Source organism: Bubalus kerabau, chromosome 3 (assembly GCF_029407905.1).
Source record: "Bubalus kerabau isolate K-KA32 ecotype Philippines breed swamp buffalo chromosome 3, PCC_UOA_SB_1v2, whole genome shotgun sequence".
NCBI lineage: Eukaryota > Metazoa > Chordata > Mammalia > Artiodactyla > Bovidae > Bubalus > Bubalus kerabau.
Window position 1 is genome coordinate 178,390,031 of NC_073626.1, and position 24,277 is coordinate 178,414,307.

Sequence of the window (24,277 nt, forward strand, 5' to 3'; positions counted from 1 at the left end):
TTTCAATTTAATCATACCTTCCAGTTTTCCTGTTTGGTAAAAGAATCTGAATTGGTTAACTCAGTCAGAACAAGGGCTAAGGAGGTCAGGGCCATGATTAATTAGAATCATATCTTGGCTTTGACTATAATAAGATATTGAATAACATATGCATCAGCAATCATTTTTGCTGTCTATGATTAGTCACTACATACATGTTTTTTAAAAGTCAGAGCAATGCCAATCAAATCATTGCTGTGTCGCTTCAGTCATGTCCAACTCTGTGCGCCTCCATGGACTGCAGCCCACCAGGCTTCTCCGTCCATGGGATTCTCCAGGCAAGAACACTGGAGTGGGTTGCCATTTCCTTCTCCAATCATGAAAGTGGAAAGTGAAAGTGAAGTCGCTCAGTCGTGTCTGACTCTTAGCGACCCCATGGACTGCAGCCTACCAGGCTCTTCTGTCCATGGGATTTTCCAGGCAAGAGTACTGGAGTGGGGTGCCATTGCCTTCTCCAATCAAATCATTAAGAGTCTTCAACTCCTCTAAAACACAGGTAGCTAGTACAGAATTTTAGGGATTTGTTATTTGTATATATAATAAACCTTAACAAAGAAAGATGAGTAAGTAGCAACTCTAAGAGAAAGTATTACTTGTGAAACAGAAATAACCAAGATAACTTTTTCAGGCAGAGATATGGCATCTCAACTTCAAGAATGTACAAAGAATAACTAGATAACTTTTTTAATGGTATAGACACTTCACAGTACTTAACAACCAGACTTTTTAGGAGTCTTAGGTTATTCTCTTATTTGAGAGAGTATATTTGTCTGAAATCAGATGGCTGACAGCAAAATCAGAATTAGAAAGTAGTTTCTCAACAACAATTTGATTGAACAAACACTGCCAAATACCTACTATGTATATATAAGGCTCTACATAAGATGCTATGAATAGAAATATTTACTGTAGTACTTTTTATTAGATATTGTTCTTCCATTTTCCTTTTTTGCTAATATTTACATAGAATCCAATAAAGGACACTTTCTTAAAAGCAATCAGTTAGCTGTTTTTAAACAGTACAAGATTTATTTCATAAATTAAGCAGGCTCAAAAATTACTGAGAAAGATTCAGTTCATGTATTTAATCCTACAATTTAAAAGAGGAATAGGAAGAAAAAATAAGAACACTGAGACTTTAGTTTTTTTGATCCCTTAAAAAAGAACATTACGAGAGAAGAGTATTTAAAACAAAAAAACAGCAGAGCTATTTTGCCACTCTATTTGTGTCCTGTTCTTTGGAGGATGGCATGGTTTAGAGAGTCCCTGTCCACAGCATAGCATAATATCCTTGCTAAGCAAGGTTAATTCCCTGCCAATTTCTTCCAGGTGAGTCACAGATATTTGAAGTTTTTAGCCTCACTTATTTGTAAGCCTGCCTTGAAGTAACTAGAAACTTTTTATCTAGGTTTAATAATTCATCATTTTTCTTTAATTCTAAATGAAGAACTCCCCGGACCTTATGATAATGAAATTACTTATTACATATTTAACTTAATACATTATTTACCTTGTTATATCTTCTGTTAACTGTGCTGGGTCAGGTGGGTAAAACTTTACATTAAATGTGAAATTCCAGGGGACACCTGTAAAAATAAGCAAAGAATTTTATACTTATGTCCAAGTTTCTGGTTGTTAGAATTACCTAAAAGTATTTTTTTTTTTAATCTTTTTTTCCCCTGAGGTCTTCTAATATTGATACTTCTTTGCTCTGTGGATAAAATACTACCCTTATTTAAAAAGAAAAATAAGAAAGTTGTTCAGAGACCATCTAAGAGATTATCTCATTTTTTATTACCAGACTTAATAGTTTTGCTTATAAAATAATATAAGCAAAATAACATGAAACTATCCTCTAGATCAACATGTTTGTAGCAATGGTTTTCAAAATGTGATCTATATACCACTCTGGGTCCTTAAAAGTCCTTCAAGTGATTCATGGATGTTTTCTTTTGGTATTGGTATTATTTATTTGTGACATCTCTCAATATTATGTCAAATAAACAAAAAACATTCTTCCCAGTCATATGGGTGAGATTAGGAGATTACTTTAGAAATAGGAAGGAAGAGGCAATATACATGGCTCTTAGAAACTATAGCTCTAATAAAATATTTTGGGTATGAAAACTACAAGAGTTCAATCCTAAAACTCATACAACTGTTTTACACTTTTAATATACAATGAAAATCAGGGATTATGAGTAAAAATTAAGTGGAGAATACATTTCAATTTCTCCAGCTATGTGCTACCAGTTCTAGGTTTTTCTAACATGACTGTTAGCTTCCCAAACAGTAGTGCCTGATCCTAGTATGATTGGTTATGATGCTAAGAGCTGCATTTTGTTCAGTACTTACTGCATTACCAGGCACTAAGCTAGCTCTCTTATACTTCATTTTATTTATGAAGAAATAGAGGCTTAAGAAAATACATAGCTAATGAATTCAGGGTTCTCTTACTCCAAACCCCATGCTTTTAACCACTGGACTCTATACCCTTTAACATACATCTGTTTCAAACATTGTTATGTTTTACGTCCATAGTATTTAATCTCCAAATATCATTTTTATTACTATTGGTTGCAATGACAAAATGCAAATTACAACCTGAAGTAGTTTGAATGTCTTAATGAATATGTAGTTTTAAACATCTGAAACATTTAATACAAGAGTCTCTTGGAAATGGCTGAAATTTTCCTTCAAAAATTGAGCTAAAAGGCAAATTCCAGACAGTACAACAAACCTGTCTCAAATCTAGTCACTCTTAATGTCTACCATCAGCTCACTTTTAATGCTTCATATCCCCAAAACTTAAAATGGAACTTAGATTAGAAAAGCAACCACATAATTGTTTCTCAAAAAAGGGGCAAACGGATAGGGGGGCAGTATTTACAGTTGAAATACTGTAAAACATTGTCTATTGTTTCATTTTCTGATATGATAAAAACATCAATCTAATCACTGTTAACTCATAATTCCCACATAGGCTTTTAAAAAAGGTGACTTCTATGCTACCTATAAAAAAATGTATTGGCTAAAGGAAATCAATATGGGAAACAATATAGCTAAAAAAATGTTCAATAAATGTCAATTCAGCATTTAAGAATTTTAAACATAAATTTAGTTGTTTCACAGCATACATAAATGGCAATTTTTTAATAGGGTAGGAAGACTAACATTAAGGAAACCAAATAAGCAATAGTTTACAAAGTGTGATTTTTTTTTCCCCCTCTTTGAGCTAACTGATATAAAAAGCTTGATATCACCCACAGTTGGTAGGGAAAATAAGTACTTTCTTCTATTGCTGATGTGAATATAAAATGGTACAACACTGCAGAGAACAACTGAGAATGTCTATGGAAATATAAAATGTATGTGCCCTTTCACCCCGCAGTTCCACTTCCATAAATGTATCTAAACACACACTTAAAAGTGGTCAAGTGATACACGTGTAAGACATTGTAACAGCCAAGGTCTGGAAACAACCTAAATGTACTTATTTAGCAAGAAAAGGTTACATCACCACGACATGCTGTTGAGTGAAAAAAAAAATCAAGGCAAAGAACAGTACACATAGAAAACAACTGTAAAAGTTGGGGGTAGAAAAATGTACATATTACAGGAATGATCATCTAGGCAAAGATTTTCCCTATGAGGTTACACAGTAAACTGGGTATGGTAGCTACAAAACTAGAAAGGGGAACTCCTGGGGAGAGAAACTGAGAGGTGAGGGGCAAGTGGTAAGAGAGAGACCCATTTTCACTATATACTCTTTTATACCACCTGAACACACTTTGTGTGTGTGTGCACGCACACACATTTTCTAAAGGGTAATCTTTGTCTCCCACTATAAAGGAAATTCCTGAAGGTAAGATTTTTTTTTTTTCTGTTTTATATATGGTATATACCCCGAGCACCTGTAACAGTGCTTGGCATATCACAGATGCTCAAGAAATATTTGTTGAGTGAACAAATGACATAAAGTAACTGATCTCACAGCTTTCTTGTGAAGGTCATATGAGAACGCTACTGCTGTTGGTGAGTCACTAAGTTGTCTCTGACTCTTTGTGACCCCCAAGGACTGTAGTTCGCCAGGTTCCTCTGTCCTCCCTATCTCCTGCAGTTTGCTCAAATTCATGCCCATAAAGTCAGTGATGCTATCTAACCATCTCATCCTCTGTCACCCTCTTCTCCTTTTGCCTTCAATTTTTCCCAGAAACAGGGTGTTTTCCAATGAGTCAGTTGTTCACATCAGGTGGCCAAAGTATTAGAGCTTCATCAGGACAGATTTCCTTTAGGATTGACTGGTTGGATCTCCTTGCAGGCCAAGGGACTCTAAAGAGTCTTCTCCAGCACCACAATTTGAAAGCATCAATTCTTTGGTGCTCAGCTTTCTTTATGGTCCAACTCACATCTGTGCATGACTACTGGAAAAACCATCGCTTTGACTATAAAGACCTTTGTTGGCAAAGTGATGTGTCTGCTTTTTAATATGCTGTCTAGGTTTGTTAAGCCTTTTCTTCCAAGAAGCAAGTGTCTTTTAATTACGTGGGTGCAGTGACCATCCCCAGTGATTCTGGAGCCCAAGAAAAGAAAATCTACTGCTGCTTCCACTTTTTCTCCTCTATTTGCCATGAAGTAATGGGACTGGATGCTATGATCTTAGTTTTCTGATTGTTGAGTTTCAAGCCAGCTTTTTCACTCTCCTCTTTCATCCTCATCAAGAGGCTCTTTAGCTTCCCTTCGCTTTCTACCATTAGAGTGGTGTCATCTGCATATCTGAGGTCGTTGGTATTTCTCCTGGCAATCTTGATTCCAGCTTGTGATTCATCCAGCCTGGCATTTCACATGATATACTCTGCATATAAGTTAAATAAGCAGGGTGACAATATACAGCCTTGTTGTACTCCTTTCCCAATTTTGAACTAGAAAAAAATGGGAACTGGAAAAGCTCTAATATTTTTTAACGCTAAAATTTCTGCCTTCTACCTCAGCAAAACTTTAATGACGTTCCTGACGAAAGTGCGTAACCTGAAGATTCATACACCATGAGAAAACATCAGACAAACTCAAAGTTGACCACTCAGAAAATAACTAGTCTGGACTCTGTAAAACTATCAATGTTATGAAATATTTTAAAGACTAAGGAATTGTTTCAGATTAAAGAAAACTAGAGCAATGTGACAACCGAATGCAAAGCATCACCTTGCATTTTCGCTATAAAGAATATTATTGACACAACTAACAAACAAGGTCCATAATTTATAGTATTGTTTCAATGCTAACTTCCAGCTTTTAGTAATTGTATTATGGCTATGAGAGAAAAATCCTAGCTTTTAGGATATGCAAACTGAAGTATTTATGGGTAGAAAGCTATTGCAACAGCAATTTACTCTTTTTTCTTTTTAACTGAGGTAGAAATCACATAATATTAACCATTTTAAAGTATACAATTTAGTACATTTAATGATACAATTCACTGACATTTAGTATATTCACAATGTTGTATAACCATCACCTCTATCTATTTCAAAAGGTTTTCATCACCCACAAAGGAGACTCTGTAGCCATTAAGCAATCGCTACTCCCTTGCCACCCTCCTCCTAGCCCCTGGAAACCTCTAGTCTGCTTTCTGTCTCTATGGATCTATACTTCATATGAATGGAATCAAACAATATGTGGCCTTTTATGTCTGGCTTCTCTCATTTAGCATCATGTTTGAAGCTTATCTATGCTGCAGCATGTATCAGTGCTCCATTCCTTTTTGACAATAAACAATATTCCATGGTATATATGGAATATATATAACATATTTTTATCCATCATTCATTGGTGGACATTTGGGTTATTTTCTCCTTTTCACTACTGTGAATAGTGCTGCTATGATGCAACTTACTCTTAACTGGTTCAGAAAAAAGGTCATGTGTGTGTATAAGAGAAAAAAAGATAAAATGAATGTAGTAAAATACCAACATCTGAGGAATCGAATGTATTCCTGAAGCGTATCCAGGAGTTCTTTGTACCACTCTTTCAACTTTTAAGTCTGAAATTATAGCCAAACATTTTTAAAATTTCTGCCTTCTAAGTACACAGGAAAACAGGAACTATCTCATACACTATTGGTAGAGATGTAAGCTATTACAATCAATTTAAAGGAAAGCAATTTGGCTGTATCTGATAAAACTAAAAACAAACATACTCTATAATCTAGCAATTCCACCTCAAGGTATATAGGTTAAATCAGGGCTGTTTTAAACTGTGAACTCATGATCCATTGTGAAATCAGTTTAGTGAGTCAAAATAAGCATTTTAAAAAATGAAAGAGTATAAAAGAAAACAATTCAGAAGAGGAATTCCCTGGTGGTCCAGTGGTTAGAACTTGGTGCTTCCACTGCCAGGGCCCAGGTTCAATCCCTAGGTGGGGAACTAAGACCCCGCAAGCCACATGGCACAGCCAGAAAAGGAAAAAGTCAGAGGATATCACTTATAGTAAAGAATAAGAACTGTTTTGTGAAATTTTCTTTTCAACTGAGATGAATTTCAAAATCATGTTCATAAGAAAAGCTAGCCACTATGATTGCTATATAATTTAATTTATATACATAAGAAATGCAGGTTCGATCCCTGAAGCAGGAAGATCCTCTGGAGGAGGGCATGGCAATTCAATCCAGTATTCTTGCCTGGAGAATCCCACAGACAGAGGAGCCTGGCAGCCTCCTGTCCATGGGGTCACAAAGAGTCTGACATGACTGAGCTACTTGAGCACACAGCACAGGATGTTCAAAAAGGTAAAACATAAATTTTAATATTTCAATATGTATTGTATGAAACATTCAAACATCAGGTACTAAAAAAACATTTAAAAAATACAATGGAATCATTAACACAAAATTCAGGACCTCTGCAGGGGAAGGAGAAGGGGGTGCATTTAGAAAGAGCAAACTCTGGTCTATAGAATTTCTTAAACATAATTTGTGTTCTTTTATAAATCACTATTTTCAGAGGTATAAGGATTTCTTGCTTTTGCTCTGTGCTATGTCAGAAAGAGATGGAAGTAGCTAGCCCAACTCAGCAGGTAAGATCGCTCTCATTCACAACCAAGGAAGTTAAAGAAAGCTAAAATTTAAGCTGGGAGAAGGGAGAGAGACTGACTGACCTTAGAAGAAAGTTCAAATGGAAAAAATTAGGTTGGAGGGAAATTTCAAAAACACAGCCAAAGCAATACTGTCTATTGTATATGGGTATATATACATGAAGGAAAAATATAACATGGATTGAATCACCCCACATTCATTAAAATACATTTCCATGAACAGATTTTGCAGAGGAAAACAAAAGAGATAAACCTTACCTGTACTGTTCTATTTTAAATGTAAAATGTTAACCCATGTTAATTCTGGGGGATGGGTACATGGGTATATGCTACATTAACTCAATACTTCTCTATATATTTTCTGAAATACAGAAAAAAATCTTGGTGAATATCTATTACAAATTCAAATATTCATACTTTTTTATTCTACTTCTAGGAATTTACTACAGATACATCTAGGTAAATGAGTGCCAAGTGCTAAGTCGCTTCAGTCATGTCTGACTCTTTGTGACTGAATGGACTGTAGAACATAAGGCTCCTCTGTCCATGGGATTCTCCAGGCAAGAATACCGGTGTGGGTCACCATGCCCTCCTCCAAGGGCTCTTCCTGACCCAGGGATCAAACCCGCATCTCCCATGGCTCCTGCACTGCAGGCAGATTCTTTACCACTGAGCCACTGGGCAAGTCCCCACATCTAGATGCACATATACATATATATGTTGCACATACACACATACTATACATATATATATATATATATATATATATATATGTACATGGAACAACAGACTGGTTCCAAATAGGAAAAGGATTTCGTCAAGGCCGTATATTGTCACCCTGCTTATTTAACTTATATGCAGAGTACATCATGAGAAACGCTGGGCTGGAAGAAGCACAAGCTGGAATGAAGATTGCTGGGAAAATATCAATAACCTCAGATATGCAGATGACTCCACCCTTATGGCAGAAAGTGAAGAGGAACTAAAAAGCCTCTTGATGAAAGTGAAAGAGGAGAGTGAAAAAGTTGGCTTAATGCTCAACATTCAGAAAACTAAGATCATGGCATCTGGTCCCATCATCACTTCATGGGAAATAGATGGGGAAACAGTGGAACAGTATCAGACTTTATTTTTTTGGGCTCCAAAATCACTGCAGATGGTGACTGCAGCCATGAGATTAAAAGACGCTTAGTCCTTGGAAGGAAAGTTATGACCAACCTAGATAAGCATATTCAAAAGCAGAGACATTACTTTGCCAACAAAGGTTCGTCTAGTCAAGGCTATGGTTTTTCCTGTGGTTATGTATGGATGTGAGAGTTGGACTGTGAAGAAGGCTGAGCGCCAAAGAATTGATGCTTTTGAACTGTGGTGTTGGAGAAGACTCTTGAGAGTCCATCCTAAAGGAGATCAGTCCTGGGTGTTCATTGGAAGGACTGATGCTGAAGCTGAAACTCCAGTACTTTGGCCACCTGATGTGAAGAGTTGACTCATTGGAAAAGACTCTGATGCTGGGAAGGGTTGGGGGCAGGAGGAGAAGGGGATGACAGAGGATGAGATGGCTGGATGGCATCACCGACTCGATGGACATGAGTTTGAGTGAACTCCGGGAGTTGGTGATGGACAGGGAGGCCTGGCGTGCTGCAATTCATGGGGTCGCAAAGAGTCGGACACAACTGAGTGACTGAACTGAACTGAACTGGACTTGAAAAATGAAAGTATTAGTCACTCACTTGTGCCCAACTCCTTGCAACCCCATGGGACTGTAACCTGTCAGGCTCCTCTGTCCATGGGATTTTCCAGGCAATAATACTGGAGTGGGTTGGCATTCCCTTCTCCAGATCTTCCCAACCCAGGGATCAAACATGGGTCTCCTGCACTGGCTGGCAGATTCTTTACCACTGCACCACCAGGGAAGCCCTTTATATATATTCACTGCAACCCAAAATATATATATGGTGCTAAAACTTTATAATCATTAAAAAAAATTTTAACAAATGAAATGAATTTATATATGTTAATATAAAGAGTACCCAAATTATATTAAAGACTGCTTGCATATGCATATTAAATACATATAGAATATACATATTTATCTCAAAATATACTTGTAAAGTACATTATATATAATATACACATTAAATACATATTTATATTAAAATGTATTGTCTATATACACTCAGAAAATCTCTGGAAAGAACACAAGAAGTTAGTTAAAGGACAGGGGAAGAAGGGAAATTTATCTTGTTTCATATTCATCTGGGTCTTTTAATTTCATACTTCATATTTTAAAATTTTAAAGTATTAATACATATGACATAATACACAGAAGACACAATATAAAACAATGTACAACATAACTATTTTTAAAAAGCAAAATTTATATATGCCTAGAAAAGTCTTACAGATTATACCAATTTAATAGTGATCCTATCTGGAGGGTAGGATTTAGAGGTCTTTTACTTTCTTCATGATATATTTTCATTATGTTTCAATTTTTCACAATGAGTATATATTATTTATAGGATAAAATTATCTTTTTAAAAACCCAAAATCTTTCCATGGACATCAACAGTGGACTGGTTCCAAACTGGGAAAGGAATACATCAAGGCTGTATATTGTCACCCTGCTTATTTAACTTATATGCAGAATATATCATGTGAAATGCTTGGCTGGATAAAGAGTAAGCTGGAATCAAGATTGCCGGGAGAAATATCAATAACCTCAGATATGCAGATGACACCACCCTTAAGGCAGAAAGCAAAGCGGAACTAAAGAACCTCTAGATGAAAGTGAAAGAGGAGAGTGAAAAAGTTGGCTTAAAACTCAACATTCAGAAAACTAAGATAATGACATCCAGTCCCATCACTGCCTGGCAAATAGATGGGGAAACAATGTAAACAGTGACAGACTTTATTTTCTTGGGCTCCAAAATGACTGCAGATGGTGATTGCAGCCATGAAATTAAAAGACTCTTGCTCCTTGGAAGAAAAGCTATGACTAACTTAGACAGCATATTAAAAGGCAGAGACATTACTTTGCCAACAAAAGCCATCTAATCAAAGCTATGGTTTTTCCAGTAATCATGTATAGATATGAGAGTCAGACCATAAAGGAAAGCTCAGCACAGAAGAATTGATACCTTTGAACTGTGGTGTTAGAGAAGACTCTTGAGAGTCCCTTGGACAGGAAGGAGATCAAACCAGTCAGTCCTAAAGGAAATCAGTCCTGAATATTCATTAGAAGGACTGATGCTGGAGCTGAAGCTCCAATACTTGCGCCACCTGACGAAAAGAACTGACTCGTTGGAAAAGACCCTGATGCTGGGAAAGATTGAAGGCAGGAGGAGAAGGGAACAACAGAGGATGAGATGGTTGGATGGCATCACCGACTCAATGGATATGAGTTTGAGTAATCTCTGGGAGTTGGTGATGGACAGGGAAGCCTGGTGTGCTGCAGTCCATGGGGTTGCAAAGAGTCAGGCACGACTGAGTGACTGAACTGAACTGAAAATCTTTGCAATCGGTAAATATCAATCTTCTCTTTGGAGCAATGAAATATTTACAGTTTGATATTAAGGTTTTTGTTACAGATATGGTTTTTCTTTCCCGTATTGAAGGAAAGAGGTTTATTATTTTGTAAAGTTCTTTTTTAAAAAATGACAAACACTTAGGTTATTTTTCTTAGTAAGAGTTTTTTCCCCCAATAGCCTGAAAATCTACTAGATAGTCTTCTCTACTCATCATAAATTCTGTTTTAACTTTTCTCCCTAAAGAGTTTTCTAGTACACTCATTTACTCCTGAGTAATATTGAATATAAAAAGTATCCTCATTGAAAGGGGCTTGGAATCAAGTTTTCTCTTGTCATGTCTCAACTATTCTAAATATTTTTTACTCTGACTTTCATTTTAAAATGAGATTTTACAGGCAGGGAACAAATATGGAGAGTTGCCAGTCCAAATTAAGAAATATAAATAAACAGGGTCTAAAGGGAAACATTTTACCATAACAAAAGTGTTTTCTTTCAAAAACAAATGAAAAACAAAATTTGTTTTCAGGTGATACAGTTAAAATTTACTAATCATGATTAATAACATTTACTGCAGTTCCTACAAGTTTACTGAAAAATAAACAAAACTAAGGAAGGCCTGGCTTGCTGCAATTCATGGGGTCGCAAAGAGTTGGACACGACTGAGCGACTGAACTGAACTGAACTGAACTGAAGGACTTCCTTGGTGGTCCAGTGGTTAAGAATCCACATTTCCATTGCAGGGGGCATGGGTTCAGTCCCTGGTCAGGGAACTAAGATCCTGCATGCTGTGGTTAAAAAATAAATATAAAATAAAATAAAAGGACATCTAGTCATAAAGGAGGGGAAAAGTCTCTACCCCTTTAGATACTGGACCAGGGGCTACAAAATACCATGTATGGGCTTAGTTATGTCTGATTCTTTCTGACCTCACTGTAGCCTGCTAGGCTCCTCTGTCCATGAAATTTTTTAGGCAAGAATACTGGAGCGGGTTTCCATTTGCTATTCCCAGGGATCTTCCCCACCCAGGGATCGAACTCACGTTTCCTGCACTGGCAGGCAGATTCTTTGCCACTAGTGCCACCTGGGAAGCTCACAAAATACTAATCTAGACATTTTCAACCTAGAAAAATCTATCCCAAGGCGCAAGTCTGAGCATGGTGTTTAGCAGTATTTTGTGTCAATGGGCTCAGGGCAAAGAGAAAGCCACAACGACAAAGGGTCACTGGCAAAGGATTTCCATTCTTCGATCCTTTTTGTTCCTTCCACAGTTCCTTACATACTTTGATTTGAAAGAAGACTGCTGAAAGGGAACAAAAAAGAACGACAGAGAGGAAAACATGGAGAAGGTTAGAACTCAATAGTCCAGGACAATTCAAATGGAACAGGATCAGGCAGCAACTCTCAACGGTAGGCTGCTACAGTTTCAATCACTACCATTTTGAGAACTGACTCCATATCCTTTTCTTTTCTATTCTTTGTTCGTCTCCATCTTCTGTTTCTCTCTGTCATTCCTATCTTCCCCTACTTTGCCTAGTTGTTAAAAAAAAAAAAAATCAAGATCTGACCTACATCTCAATAGTGTCTACCTCTGCTGTGCCTTTCTATTATGGAATCTCTACCTTTCAAAGGAAGGCTTTATCTCAATTTCAAAGCCATATGCCATAGCCAGGATTCTAAAGTGACTCACCACTAGAAAAAGGTTGGAAATCCTCTGACCTACTTTAAAAAAAAGAGAGAGAGCCATAAAATGGCTATATTCACTTACCACGAACTTGCTTTTTTATTTCTTTGGCAGAATCCAGCCATGTCTGTAAAAAGAAGAAAAGGCATTCACATAGAACTCCAAAATACATTAACCACAGAGTACCAGAAGCAGGGTTACGAACCATCTCCAATAGTGTCTCCAGGTCAACCTACATTTCCAACATTCTTTGCATTTGTTTCACATAGTATAGGGCTTCTGATCAGAGAAACAAGGAGTCAGACAATTGGGCTTGAATCCTAGGTCTACTACTTCCTGGCTTAGTGATTTTAAGCATCTCTGTACCTCAGTTTCCTCATCTATTAGAGGAAATAAAATGCGATATTAGAGGTAGTGCCTACCTCAGAGTTATTGTGAAGATTAAAAGAGTTAATATATAAAGTTTTTAGTAAATAAGAAATGTTAAATAAGCACTTGCTATTTTTATTATTCTGTAAAGCTCTACAACCAGGATTATTGATATCACCCGGACCTTAATTTTCACTTCAACTTTAACCTCCAGCATCATTCAAGTTCTCCATGTCAGCACAGTACCTGGCACACGGTTCCTGCTCAGTTAACGTTTACTGAATGAATAACTATTTTGCTTTCTCTGACTACTCTTTCCCACACTAAATTCTCCCTTCCCTGTTCTCCAACCACAGTTAAAGTCTGCACACCATGAAGGCAGGACTCCTCAACCCATCGTGGACCATGCAAAATTAACAGCACTTAAAAAGAGCCTCACCATTTCATAGGCAACTTGAGAAATGTTTAAAAACAGAGATTTCTAAATTGAATTGTCTAAGAGATTTTTTATTGACATAAGACATATACAAAAAAGTACATACAACATACGTACAGATCAATAAATTATCAAAGTGAACATACATCATTATAGGCACCCCAGGAGCCCATTCCATGCTTCCTCCCAATCCCCGCCCTCTCACTATTCCCTCTTCCAAAAGTTTAGAATGGAATTTCAGTTGTATTTAGAAGAGTTAGGTATCTCTTCCTCACCCTGTACCACTCAGGGCAAAGTCCAAGGTGGCCATCCCTGCTCTACCCAAGGAGTGGGCTTGATCACCACAATCTTACATTTGATTATATATTATATTACTTTGAGGGCTCCTTTGGTGGCTCAGATGGTAAAGAATCTGCCTGCAATGGCAGGGGACCCAGGTTCAATTATTCAATTCAGAGCATTTTATTTAGCCAAAAGGTATTTGTAGAATACCTCCATGTGCTAGGCACTAAAGTTACAAACAAGAATTTAAAAATAGTGATTGTCCTCAAGGAGCTGTCAGTCTAATGGAAGAGGTGTGTGTGTGTGTTAGCCACTCAGTCATGTCTCAGTCTTTATGACCCCCAGGCTCCTGGAGAGGAATATCAGAGAAGGCAATGGCACCCCACTCCAGTACTCTTGCCTGGAAAATCCCATGGATGGAGGAGCCTGGTAGGCTGCAGTCCATGGGGTTGAGGAGAGTCAGACACGACTGAGCGACTTCACTTTCACTTTTTGCTTTCATGCATTGGAGAAGGAAATGGCAACCCACTCCAGTGTTCTTGCCTGGAGAATCCCAGGGACGGGGGAACCTGGTGGGCTTCCGTCTGTGGGGTTGCACAGAGTCGGACACAACTGAAGCGACTTAGTAGCAGCAGGACTGTAGCCTGCCAGGCTCCTCTGTCCGTGGGATCTCCAGACAAGAATGCTGGAGTGGGTTGCCATTTCCTTCTCCAGGGGATCTTCCCGACCCAGGGATCAAACCCGGGTCTCCTGCATTGCAGGCAGATTTCTTTACCATTTCAGCCACCAGGGAAGCCCATAGAAAAGGTTAATAGTGAACAATCAATACGTCTTTAATTCTTAGAGACAGTTAGAAAATGTTTCTCAAAAGAATGTTTAGGGGGGAAAGGCCCTATGTTTCCCAGGATTCACTAGTCCACTGGCTTCCCCAGAAGGGGTTTTTGCAAACATGAGAGAAGCTGAAACTAGATTATGATTCAGAGACATCAACTTTTTTGCCCAGAAATATTTATCTAAGGAAGGGGGACAATAAGCCCTTTTTTACACAGCCAGGTTTGTACTTTGCTGTATAAACAAACAAATTCAGCTTTTTTATTGGACACTTTTAACATGACTTTATACATAAATACATCAATGAATATAAATAAAGCAATTTAATGTTTTCTCATTAAAAAATAAATAGGCTAGTAAGAGCTACTATAAGGAAATAAAACTTGCTGATACGACAGAGGGCAGATGACACTAACAAAGGCGAAAAGTTTTCAATGCAACTAACAGTTTTGTACCAGTGTAAGCCCTGGAAGTTCAACTGCAAACTGAAAGAATTTTCACTGCTGAATGCCTTCAGATGAGCCAGTTCCCAGCAATTTAAGAATATTGGGTTCATAGAAAAATTATAACAGTGATTTTTTTTTTAAAAAAGTAGGTACCAGTACTTAGTGACTTTATTTATATGCCAAATTCAAGTGTTCTCAGATACTGTAACATACACCTGAATGGGGTACACACACATAATATAAAAACATTCGATTTTATCTCATTGAGACTGTATAACACAAAGTACTTCTCAGAATATTTTTCTCAGTTCATGGGAGAATTTGCTAACTCACAGCGGCAGAAAGCTTTTCCCTGTGGTTTTAGAGACATTGAGTTACCTTCGATCTTCCCTTACTAAGTTACACTATATCTTGGAGAGGCAGACAGGCATAAATACATTCTTAACAACAATAAATGAATTAAAACAATTTTGGCAACGAGGACCAACCTAGTTGTTGTAGTTATCTGCTTCAAAATCAGCATAGGAAGAAATACAAATATATGTTTAATAAATACTTTCTGATAAGAAAAAAAAAGCAAGTTGGGGAGGTCAGTTTCTTATATTACAAGCAGTCTTCTCACCTTTGAGGTTGCATTATCCCAAATGGCTAGACCAAAGTAGTCTTCTTCCAAAAGATTGAGGTGTTCACATACTCGTTTAAGTAAATCTTGTCCCTTAGCATGTTTCTGCAAAGATATACATATTTTGGTTGAGGTTTCCACTTATTCTTTTATTTATTATGAAATAACATAAAACATCAGGTTCCAATTTCCTCTTTTCTCCTTGGTTACTAACACTTTCAGATGGCTACCCAGTGTAAATAGAACAATGTAACAAAAGTCCTGTTTCTTAACTTGTCAGTTTAAATATGCATCACAGAGATGGTTGCTTGGAAATGGTGCTGCAATTCAAAGCAAAATCCCACATTCCCTGCATCAAGCATCCCCCATCCTCCATCTTAAACATTACATTCTTTATTTTTGGTGCGATATTTCCTGAAGCTTGCTATGGGCTGCTGTCAGTCACTGTGAGCACCTGAAATAGCTAAATCAGCTGTTGACACTGATAGTTAACAGTGGCTATGGAAATCATCAGACTATCATTCCCAGATCAAAAGTCTCAAGTCAATGAGCTGTGTCTCAACTCATGGCCATCTCTTCCAGAAAAATGCATAAAGTATAAGATTTTAGATGCTCTATAGACATTACTCCTACAATTGTGCTCCAAATAATTTCTTAACATTCTTCTACCTAGAAAATCAAACCACCACCAATTTGAGATACTTATATTCCTGTTTATAGGGCTGCTGCTGCTGCTAAGTCGCTTCAGTCATGTCCGACTCTGTGCGACCCCATAGACGGCAGCCCACCAGGCTCCCCCGTCCCTGGGATTCTCCAGGCAAGAACACTGGAGTGGGTTGCCATTTCCTTCTCCAATGCATGAACAGAAAAGTGAAAGTGAAGTCACTCAGTGTCCAACTCTTCGCGACCCCATGGACTGCAGCCCACCAAGCTCCTCCATCCATGGGATTTTCCAGGCAAGAGTACTGGAGTGGGGTGCCATCGCCTCCTCCGGTTTATAGGGAGGAAATGCCATAACTTAGGGACTGAGATTTAGAGTCAAAAAGTCCCAGCCTTTTCATTTACTAGCTAAACAATGTGAGTTGATTCAATTAATATTTCTGAACATTACTTTCTCATCTGTAAGATAAGATTATTTATATCTGCTCTACCTAACAGCTGGAAATGTTGAAAAACTTAAACATGACAATACCTTCTGAGAAATATAGGTTTAACATTTCAAAAAATTAGAAATCATTGGCACATCTACATGACACATACCCTTCTCTCAATGAGCTGTTATTTTTAATGACTATTAGTAATTCACATAGTTGCTAATTCATTTTTAGACTTATCCCATATCATTACATCATTTTCTTCATTTTCTCCCTTCTATGTTTCTAAAGGACAGAGATGATTTGAGAATTCTTCACATACAGGTCCCTACTCTCTTCTTTATACTTCCAAAATTCAGAAGTCCTAAAAAGTAAAAGGTGACATTTATTTTGTTTTTGTTCAAAGCTCATCTGAAGGGAAATTCTAACCTGATCCATTATGGGCTACTTTTCATTTTTATTTATCCAACTTAGAGTCTTCATGTATTTTACCATAGAAATAACATGCTTGGTCATGTGCCTACTGCTACACACTTGACTGGGTGTATTATAAAATTTCCATGCCACCAGGGAAGCCCGAAAATTCCCACAGTATGTACTTACTGCTTTTCTAAAGCCTCAAATATCTTGAATACCGAAACACATCTGCCCCCACGTGCTTCAGATAAAGGGATTCCTATCTAGATCTTGATCTGAGTGTGAAGAATGAATGCGGAATAGCTTTCTCCATCTCTAGACTAGTTAGTAGTGAGAAGCAGAAAGAGCAGACCCTAGATCTCCTCTAGTTACCAGGAATAGTAGCCATTTTTTAAATGCAACAGTGTATTTTTCTTGTTTTTCAAAACTTCAAAGGGAAATTTCTATTAATAAATACAATATAATATTTTAGACTACTTATTTGTGCTTTGATATATGTGCATATAAATCAATCAAATTCAAAATAATGTTATATACCTAAGATACAAGTATATATGAGTTATATGTATTAGAAATAATTTCAATAATTGCTTTTTATCAAGCATATTATAATTGATAATTACTGCTCTAATTAAAAAAATAGCTGATAGATTTTCAAGGATTTTAACTTGTCTTGAAGCAAAAGAATAATTAAAATATTAATAACTCTGACATTTCTATTCTTGATTCAATTATTTATTCTTCCTGGAAATAAGAGAATTTTAACAAATGGCATTACTTGATGTAAGCTTTTTATATCCTATCTCATGGAGCTAAAGAAATACATTCAATAAACTAAAGCTTATTAAAGTTTAGATCTGGGAGAGCAAAAATGAATAGGTAGTAATTTTTTTTTTTTTTTTTTTTTTTGACAAATACAATTATGGGGACTGCTAGACCTAGAAACTGAGGCTATCCTGGGAAATCTAGTCATGGAAGGTCACTCTATAAATAACCTTTTCTTAAAATTATTTTGGGTTATAAAAGTAACACATACTCAATTCACAATACATATATTTGGCAGATACAGAAAAAACTGGAGATGAAAATAAGACTCACTCATAATCCTTCCACACCTCCACCCCTAGAAAATCACTATTAACATTTCAGTCCATAGAAACAGTCATTATACAGGGTCTTACCTCAGACCACAGCACCGCTTTATCCAGTCCTACATGAAACAATCTGTACGCGTTCTAACTACTGGAAAACAAAACGCACTCACCTCCACCACACATTCGTAAACTGTGTCATCCAACAGAGAAACCTTGCAGTGCATGCTTCCGTGCCTTCTGATGGATTTCTGGGGAGCTTTTAATTCTCTCTCTGCTTTTGATTCAGGACCTTCTTCTTTTACTTCTATTTTAGAGCACTCCTCAAGTCCTCCTTCTTCCTTAGTCTCAAAATCTGGATCTTCTCTGTGTTCTTCCTGAGCAGGCTACATAGCCATGACATTACCAAGTCAGTAATAAAGACACTTCACACAACATGCTGTACACACGTTTGCTTATAATGTGGCTACCAATAAAAGCACTAACTGTTAAAACAAATACAAGTGATAAGAAGATTAAATAATTTTTTTCTATAAGAGATACGATCTCCCCAAAGATCCACAGACTCTGCTAGTCTCAAAACTTTATAATATAAAGTAAAATTTGCTCTTTTTTTCCTAAAACTGAAGTGGGTAGCCATTCCCTTCTCCAGGGGATCTTCCCGACCGAGGGATCGAATCTGGATCTCCTGCATTGCAGGCAGATTCTTTACCAGCTGAGCCACCACGGAAGGCCCCTGATACAAGGTAAAATTCTATCTTCAGGCGGAATGTCATTTTTCAAATCAATAAATGAAGGTTTCAGGTAAACTAGTGCATACCAATCTGTTGCTCTCAGCACTATACATTTTTACTGGCTATACCATTATCTATTCTTAAATTCTATCAAAATTTAAACATCTTTGCCCCTTGCTCCTCAATTCTAATGAGGTAGCCTTATGAATTGCAAAACAGGCTGTTATTTGTCATGCAGTCTAAATTTTATGAATGGCTAAGAGGGGTTCCTGACCAATTTAGAGCAAAAGGCAACAGATGTAGTAGGCTAACAATTGCAAATACCAGTGATCTAAAATTTTACCAGGTATCAACCATGACAAATGCAAAGAAGATTCAAAGAAGCAAAAGACCCACTGAAATCTGGATCCCCTAGGGCAATCATTAAGTCATTCCAAAGTAATACAGGTAAGTGAGACAACATTTTGGCATACCCCTACTTACTTTTTACACAATAAAACTGCTGAAAGATTCTTAACTGAACCTCACTAATCCTTTTCTTTCAAAAGAAAACATAGTTGACATTTGAGAAGGAGGATTTAATTATTTGGCTCCTGCTCCTCCTGCATTAGATACTAGTGAAGTGAAGTCGCTCAGTCGTCTCCAACTCTTTGCGACCCCATGGACTGTAGCCCCCCAGGCTCCTCTGTCCGTGGAATATCCTATCTGGCCTATCCCCACTCTACTAGTACTCTTCATGTCAGTACCCTGTTTGTTGCCTTCGTAACATTTATGATAAATAATTATTTTGTATTTACTACTTTTTTTGTCTCTTCCATTAGACAATAAAGTTATCAAGAGTAGGGATCATGTTTGTTCAATAACAACAACAAACATTTATATAGAAATTACAATGGGTCATTACTGTTCTAAAAGCATTACTTATATGAACTCATTTAACCCTGTGGGGAGTGTACTATTGTTATCTCCCCTTGACAAATAAAAAATTGAAGGCAGAAAAGTTAATTAGGAAGGATCATACAGTCAACAAGTCACATACCAGTCAGACTCCAGAATTCATGATCTCTTTGCTGTATTGTAGTTTTTTATTTACCAATGTCTGTCCAGCTTAGGGCCTGGCACACACAGTAGGTTTTCAGTAAATTTGTTGAGTGAATAAATTAAAAAGTATTAAAAAATGACGCATGGTTTCCAAAAAACCCAAAGTACCCTAGATGAAGGCCTGTGCAATCCTACAATGCAAACTCAATTTTAAAAAATCCTGTATAGAAAAGGACCATTCAAATGAAATTCTACTATGAAATCAATGAATGAGATTTTAGTTAAATCTAAAATTTGTCATTTGTTTCAACTTTAGTACAAATGTTATGATCTTTAGACAAAACAGACTAATCCTGATTCAAATGCTAACTAAAACAAGATAGAGATTTTTCAGTACATAAAGCAAAGGGGGAAAAGGGCAGCTAAAAACCTCTTGAAACTACCAGGCTTCCTGAAACATAACATAATTTAACTCCTTTGGTATTCCTAAAATTAAATTAAATTAATGACATTAAAATATGTGGTTTCTCTGCCTTTACTGTTTGTATATTTTATTAACTAAGTAATAATAACTAACATTTACTCAGTGCTTATAGTATGTCAGACAATGTCTCAAGAGCTTTACATATGTATCTTTTTTAATCCTCATAATGCCCGAGTATGGTGAATATTATTATCCTCATTGTACGGAGGAGAAAATTAATAAAGCAAAAGTGTCACTTGTCTGTGACTGAATCTTCTAGTCATATACTATAAATAAAACTTTGTCTTCCGCCTACTTTAACTAATAACAAATACATAATAACAACTTTATCCTAAATTTTACTTAGAACTTTTAATATACATGCAATATTTTCATAAATACATATATTATTTTTTAAATCTAATAAAACTATATAGCCCAAGTCTGAAACCTATAATAGAAACATATAGGACTTACACATTTTACAATGTACATAATGCCCACATGTTTCAAAAATAAAATACTTTGAAAACAACTCTTAATTTGTAATTTATTAAGCCTGAAAACAAATGACATGCCTAGAAAATAGTTTGAGTTGCAGTACTAATATTTTCCCAAGTGTTTTGGACCGATGACCAGGCTCACAACTCATTCTCAGTTTAACTACACTAACAATTAAGCCTCCCCACAACTACTATATATTACAAAGGTGATATAAAAGAGCTAAATTTCTGCATCTATATCTTACACTCTGTGGAAATACGATCTAGTTGTAGAAAACAAAAAGATAAGGTAGACATAGTTCAAACTTATTACCTACTTCTGGGTGGCCTGAATCTATCCCAAGGCTTTTATAAAGATTTCCATAAAAGAACTATGTTTGTTGATAAATTATCCCATTTCTAATAATTCCACCAAAATGAACTCTAAACCACTTCACTTCCTTCCCCCTCACCATTAAAACTCCTGGACTTGTTCCATTATTACAGCAAAATGTAAATTCATTTGATACATTTCTTTCATTTTCTTTTTTGATTTAGACAGTATAAGTATCTTTTTTTTTAAGTCTTTATTGAATTTGTTAAAGTACTGCTTCTGTTTCATGTTTTCATTTTTTGGCCAGGAGGCACCTGGGATCTTAGTTTCCCCACCAGGGATTGAACCTGCGACCCCAGCACTGAAGGTGAAGTCTTAACCACTGGACTGCCAGGAAAGTAACATAAGTATCTTGACCGCATGAATTTCTTTAGAGCAGAAACTCCAAAGCATTATGTTACTTATTACTAACAATACCTCAATCAACTAGCTAGTAAGAAATCCTTCACCTCCCACTCAGTCGCATCCCCTTACCTGTGTTTCTGCACTGCTTAATGAATGGAGATCCAAGGATGGGTCTGTTTTGAGCTCAGGTTCAGGAGCTGCAATTGGGGCCTTTAAAATGATTTCTTCATCAAGACTGGCTCCTAATTCTATCTCCTTCTGGCCTCCTTCACCTTTCTCTTTAGCTGACTCTACTTCTTTGCCTTCCTCCTCAGACACCTGAGATTTAGGCCTTTTGAGAAATGAGGAGAACAGCCGTGACAGGCCCCTGTTTTCTGATGTCCGCTCCTTGTTCTTGGTCAAGTCTTCATGTGTCGGAGTGTCTCCATTAGATGTTTTCAGCTTCTGTTCACACTGATTATCTCCCTCAGCTGCTGCTTGAGAAGCCTCTTCCAACTGAGTTTCCTGTTGACCGGAGCTTGTGGCTCCCTCACCCTCTTCCTTCTGCGGTTGGTGCTGTGGATTTTCAGCCTCAGCCACTAAACTCTTCTCTGTTGTCATGATGTTGCTATTAAAAAGAAGATGGCAAAGGGGGTCTCTTAGAAACAGAATGCATTACTGAAGGCAAAACCCTCAATCAGGTCAAGTGTGACAGAGTTAGTATCTTTAGGTATTTAACCACCAACAGACAGTGCTCTCATCCATTAAACATGAGACTTTCCATTAAACCACAAAAATATCTTACCTATACACCCTGGATAAATTATTAATGCTTGACTTGCTAAAGTTATGACGTAGAGAAATTAGCTTAAAATAGGACCCCCTGAAAGCCAGCTTAGTGAAATGCATATTTTAAATTCAAAGCTCAAAACTATGTATAGCACAGTTTTATCCCTCCTAAAAAAAGATCTTATTTATACACTGTTCTTTGACAGCATCGATCTGCGGGTACAAGGTTTGTAGAAATTATCTGCAAAATTCTCTACATCCCAAGAGATGATGGGATTAAGATTCCCCAGCTCTTCAGTCTTATTGTTTATATTTCTCAGAATGCATATTAAGAACAGAAATGTAGAATTCTGATCATTTATCAGGCTTGACAACGGCAATGACAAGTATACAGTTAAAATAATCACAAAACAAATCCTTAGGATTTCGTGTTACAACATTAAATCGCCAAAGTCTCTGACTTGAAGTTTTTTAAGATCTTTTTTCCTTCTGACAAATATGATTTAGAATACTCATCATTTTTAAGAGCAGCAGGTAACTATTACAAGAGAGGAAAATAGATAATAGAGAAAAATAAAGATGCAAAATAGAGAAGAAAAATATTGATTAGAAAACAAATACTGATTCAACTGTAAGAGAAGAGAAAGCAAGCTGTAGGCCTCACATATTCAAAAACTTGTTGATTTCTAGTTTCTTTCTCTCAAAACTCTCAGTGCTATTAGTCAAGTTGCATAATAATGCCAAAGAGTAATGTCACTAAAGGGTAAGCACCATACCAGGGAACCACTGAGTAATGAAACTGACTAATTACTTTGCCAACAAAGGTCCATCTAGTCAAGGCTATGGTCTTTCCAGTAGTCATGTATGGATGTGTGAGTTTCTTCACATGTATGGACTGTGAAGAAAGCTGAGCGCCAAAGAATTGATGCTTTTGAACTGTGGTGTTGGAGAAGACTCTTGAGAGTCCCATGGACTGCAAGGAGATCCAACCAGTCCATCCTAAAGGAGATCAGTCCTGGGTGTTCTTTGGAAGGAATGATGCTAAAGCTGAAACCCCACTACTTTGGCCACCTCATGCGAAGAGTTGACTCATTGGAAAAAGACTCTGATGCTGGGAGGAATTGGGGGCAGGAGGAAAAGGGGACGACAGAGGATGAGATGGTTGGATGGCATCACCGACTCGAGGGACATGAGTTTGAGTAAACTCCGGGAGTTGGTGATGGACAAGCAGGCCTGGCGTGCTGTAATTCATGGGGTTGCAAAGAGTCGGACACGACTGAGCGACTGAACTGAACTGAACTAAATAATGACCTTACATTTTGATTCACTGCTATACCTAAAAGTACTCCACTCAAAAAGCAGTGTTTACATTGTCTTTGCTTCTGCTCCACGCTGTTTAGATGAAGTAATTTAGTTTGGATGCCAAAAACCTGAACTGATGAACCATATTTGGCCCATTCCATCCTCAGACCCTTTACACTTGCTGTTCTCTCTCTGATTTTCCACTCCTGGATATTTGAAAGCAGGTCCCTCCTCATCATTACTGCCTCTGCTCAGATGTCACCTCTTTACAAAGGCTTCCCAATCACATCTTATCTAAAATAATGGCCCTCCAGATGGTCTCATAGCATTTATTACTATTTACAATTATCCTGTTAACTGGTTTTTGTCTTCTTTCCCCCCAGCTAAAATTTAAGTTCCGTGAGGACAGAATAGTACCTGGCACATTACAGGTATTTAAAAAGTCTGTTGAATAAACTAATTTCAATTGAATACACCTGACAAAAACTGCAAAGGTCTTCTCTAAATTATTTAAGTAAATCTACTTCAAATGCACAGGTCCTATGCTAGGGATACAACAGTAAACAAAACAAGTAGGTCTATGTCATCATGGAGTTTATAGTCTTGATTCAACTTTAATCAGTATAATGAAAGAATATTTAAGAGAATTCTTATTTACAATATGCTGCTGCTGCTGCTAAGTCACTTCAGTCGTGTCCGACTCTGTGCAACCCCATAGACGGCAGCCCACCAGGCTCCTTTGTCCCTGGGATTCTCCAGGCAAGAACACTGGAGTGGGTTGCCATTTCCTTCTCCAATGCAGGAAAGTGAAAAGTGAGAG

General features: G+C 37.1%; 1 protein-coding gene across 13 annotated transcripts in view; it reads right to left on the reverse strand.

Moving 5' to 3' along the window:
- The window catches only part of EPB41 (erythrocyte membrane protein band 4.1), a 180,818-nt gene that overhangs the window by 78,116 nt on the left and 78,425 nt on the right, over positions 1-24,277 (reverse strand). For 10 of the 13 annotated variants that reach the window (XM_055573912.1, XM_055573913.1, XM_055573916.1 and 7 more), the window contains exons 2-6: positions 21,517-21,994; positions 18,102-18,314; positions 15,327-15,431; positions 12,425-12,467; positions 1,550-1,625 (exon numbers count right to left, since the gene is read on the reverse strand). In XM_055573912.1, the coding sequence (XP_055429887.1) occupies positions 1,550-1,625; positions 12,425-12,467; positions 15,327-15,431; positions 18,102-18,314; positions 21,517-21,987 (908 nt within the window). In that variant the 5' untranslated portion in view covers positions 21,988-21,994. The remainder of the gene's footprint in view (positions 1-1,549; positions 1,626-12,424; positions 12,468-15,326; positions 15,432-18,101; positions 18,315-21,516; positions 21,995-24,277) is intronic. The other 3 variants (XM_055573918.1, XM_055573920.1, XM_055573924.1) reach the window with 1 other exon arrangement.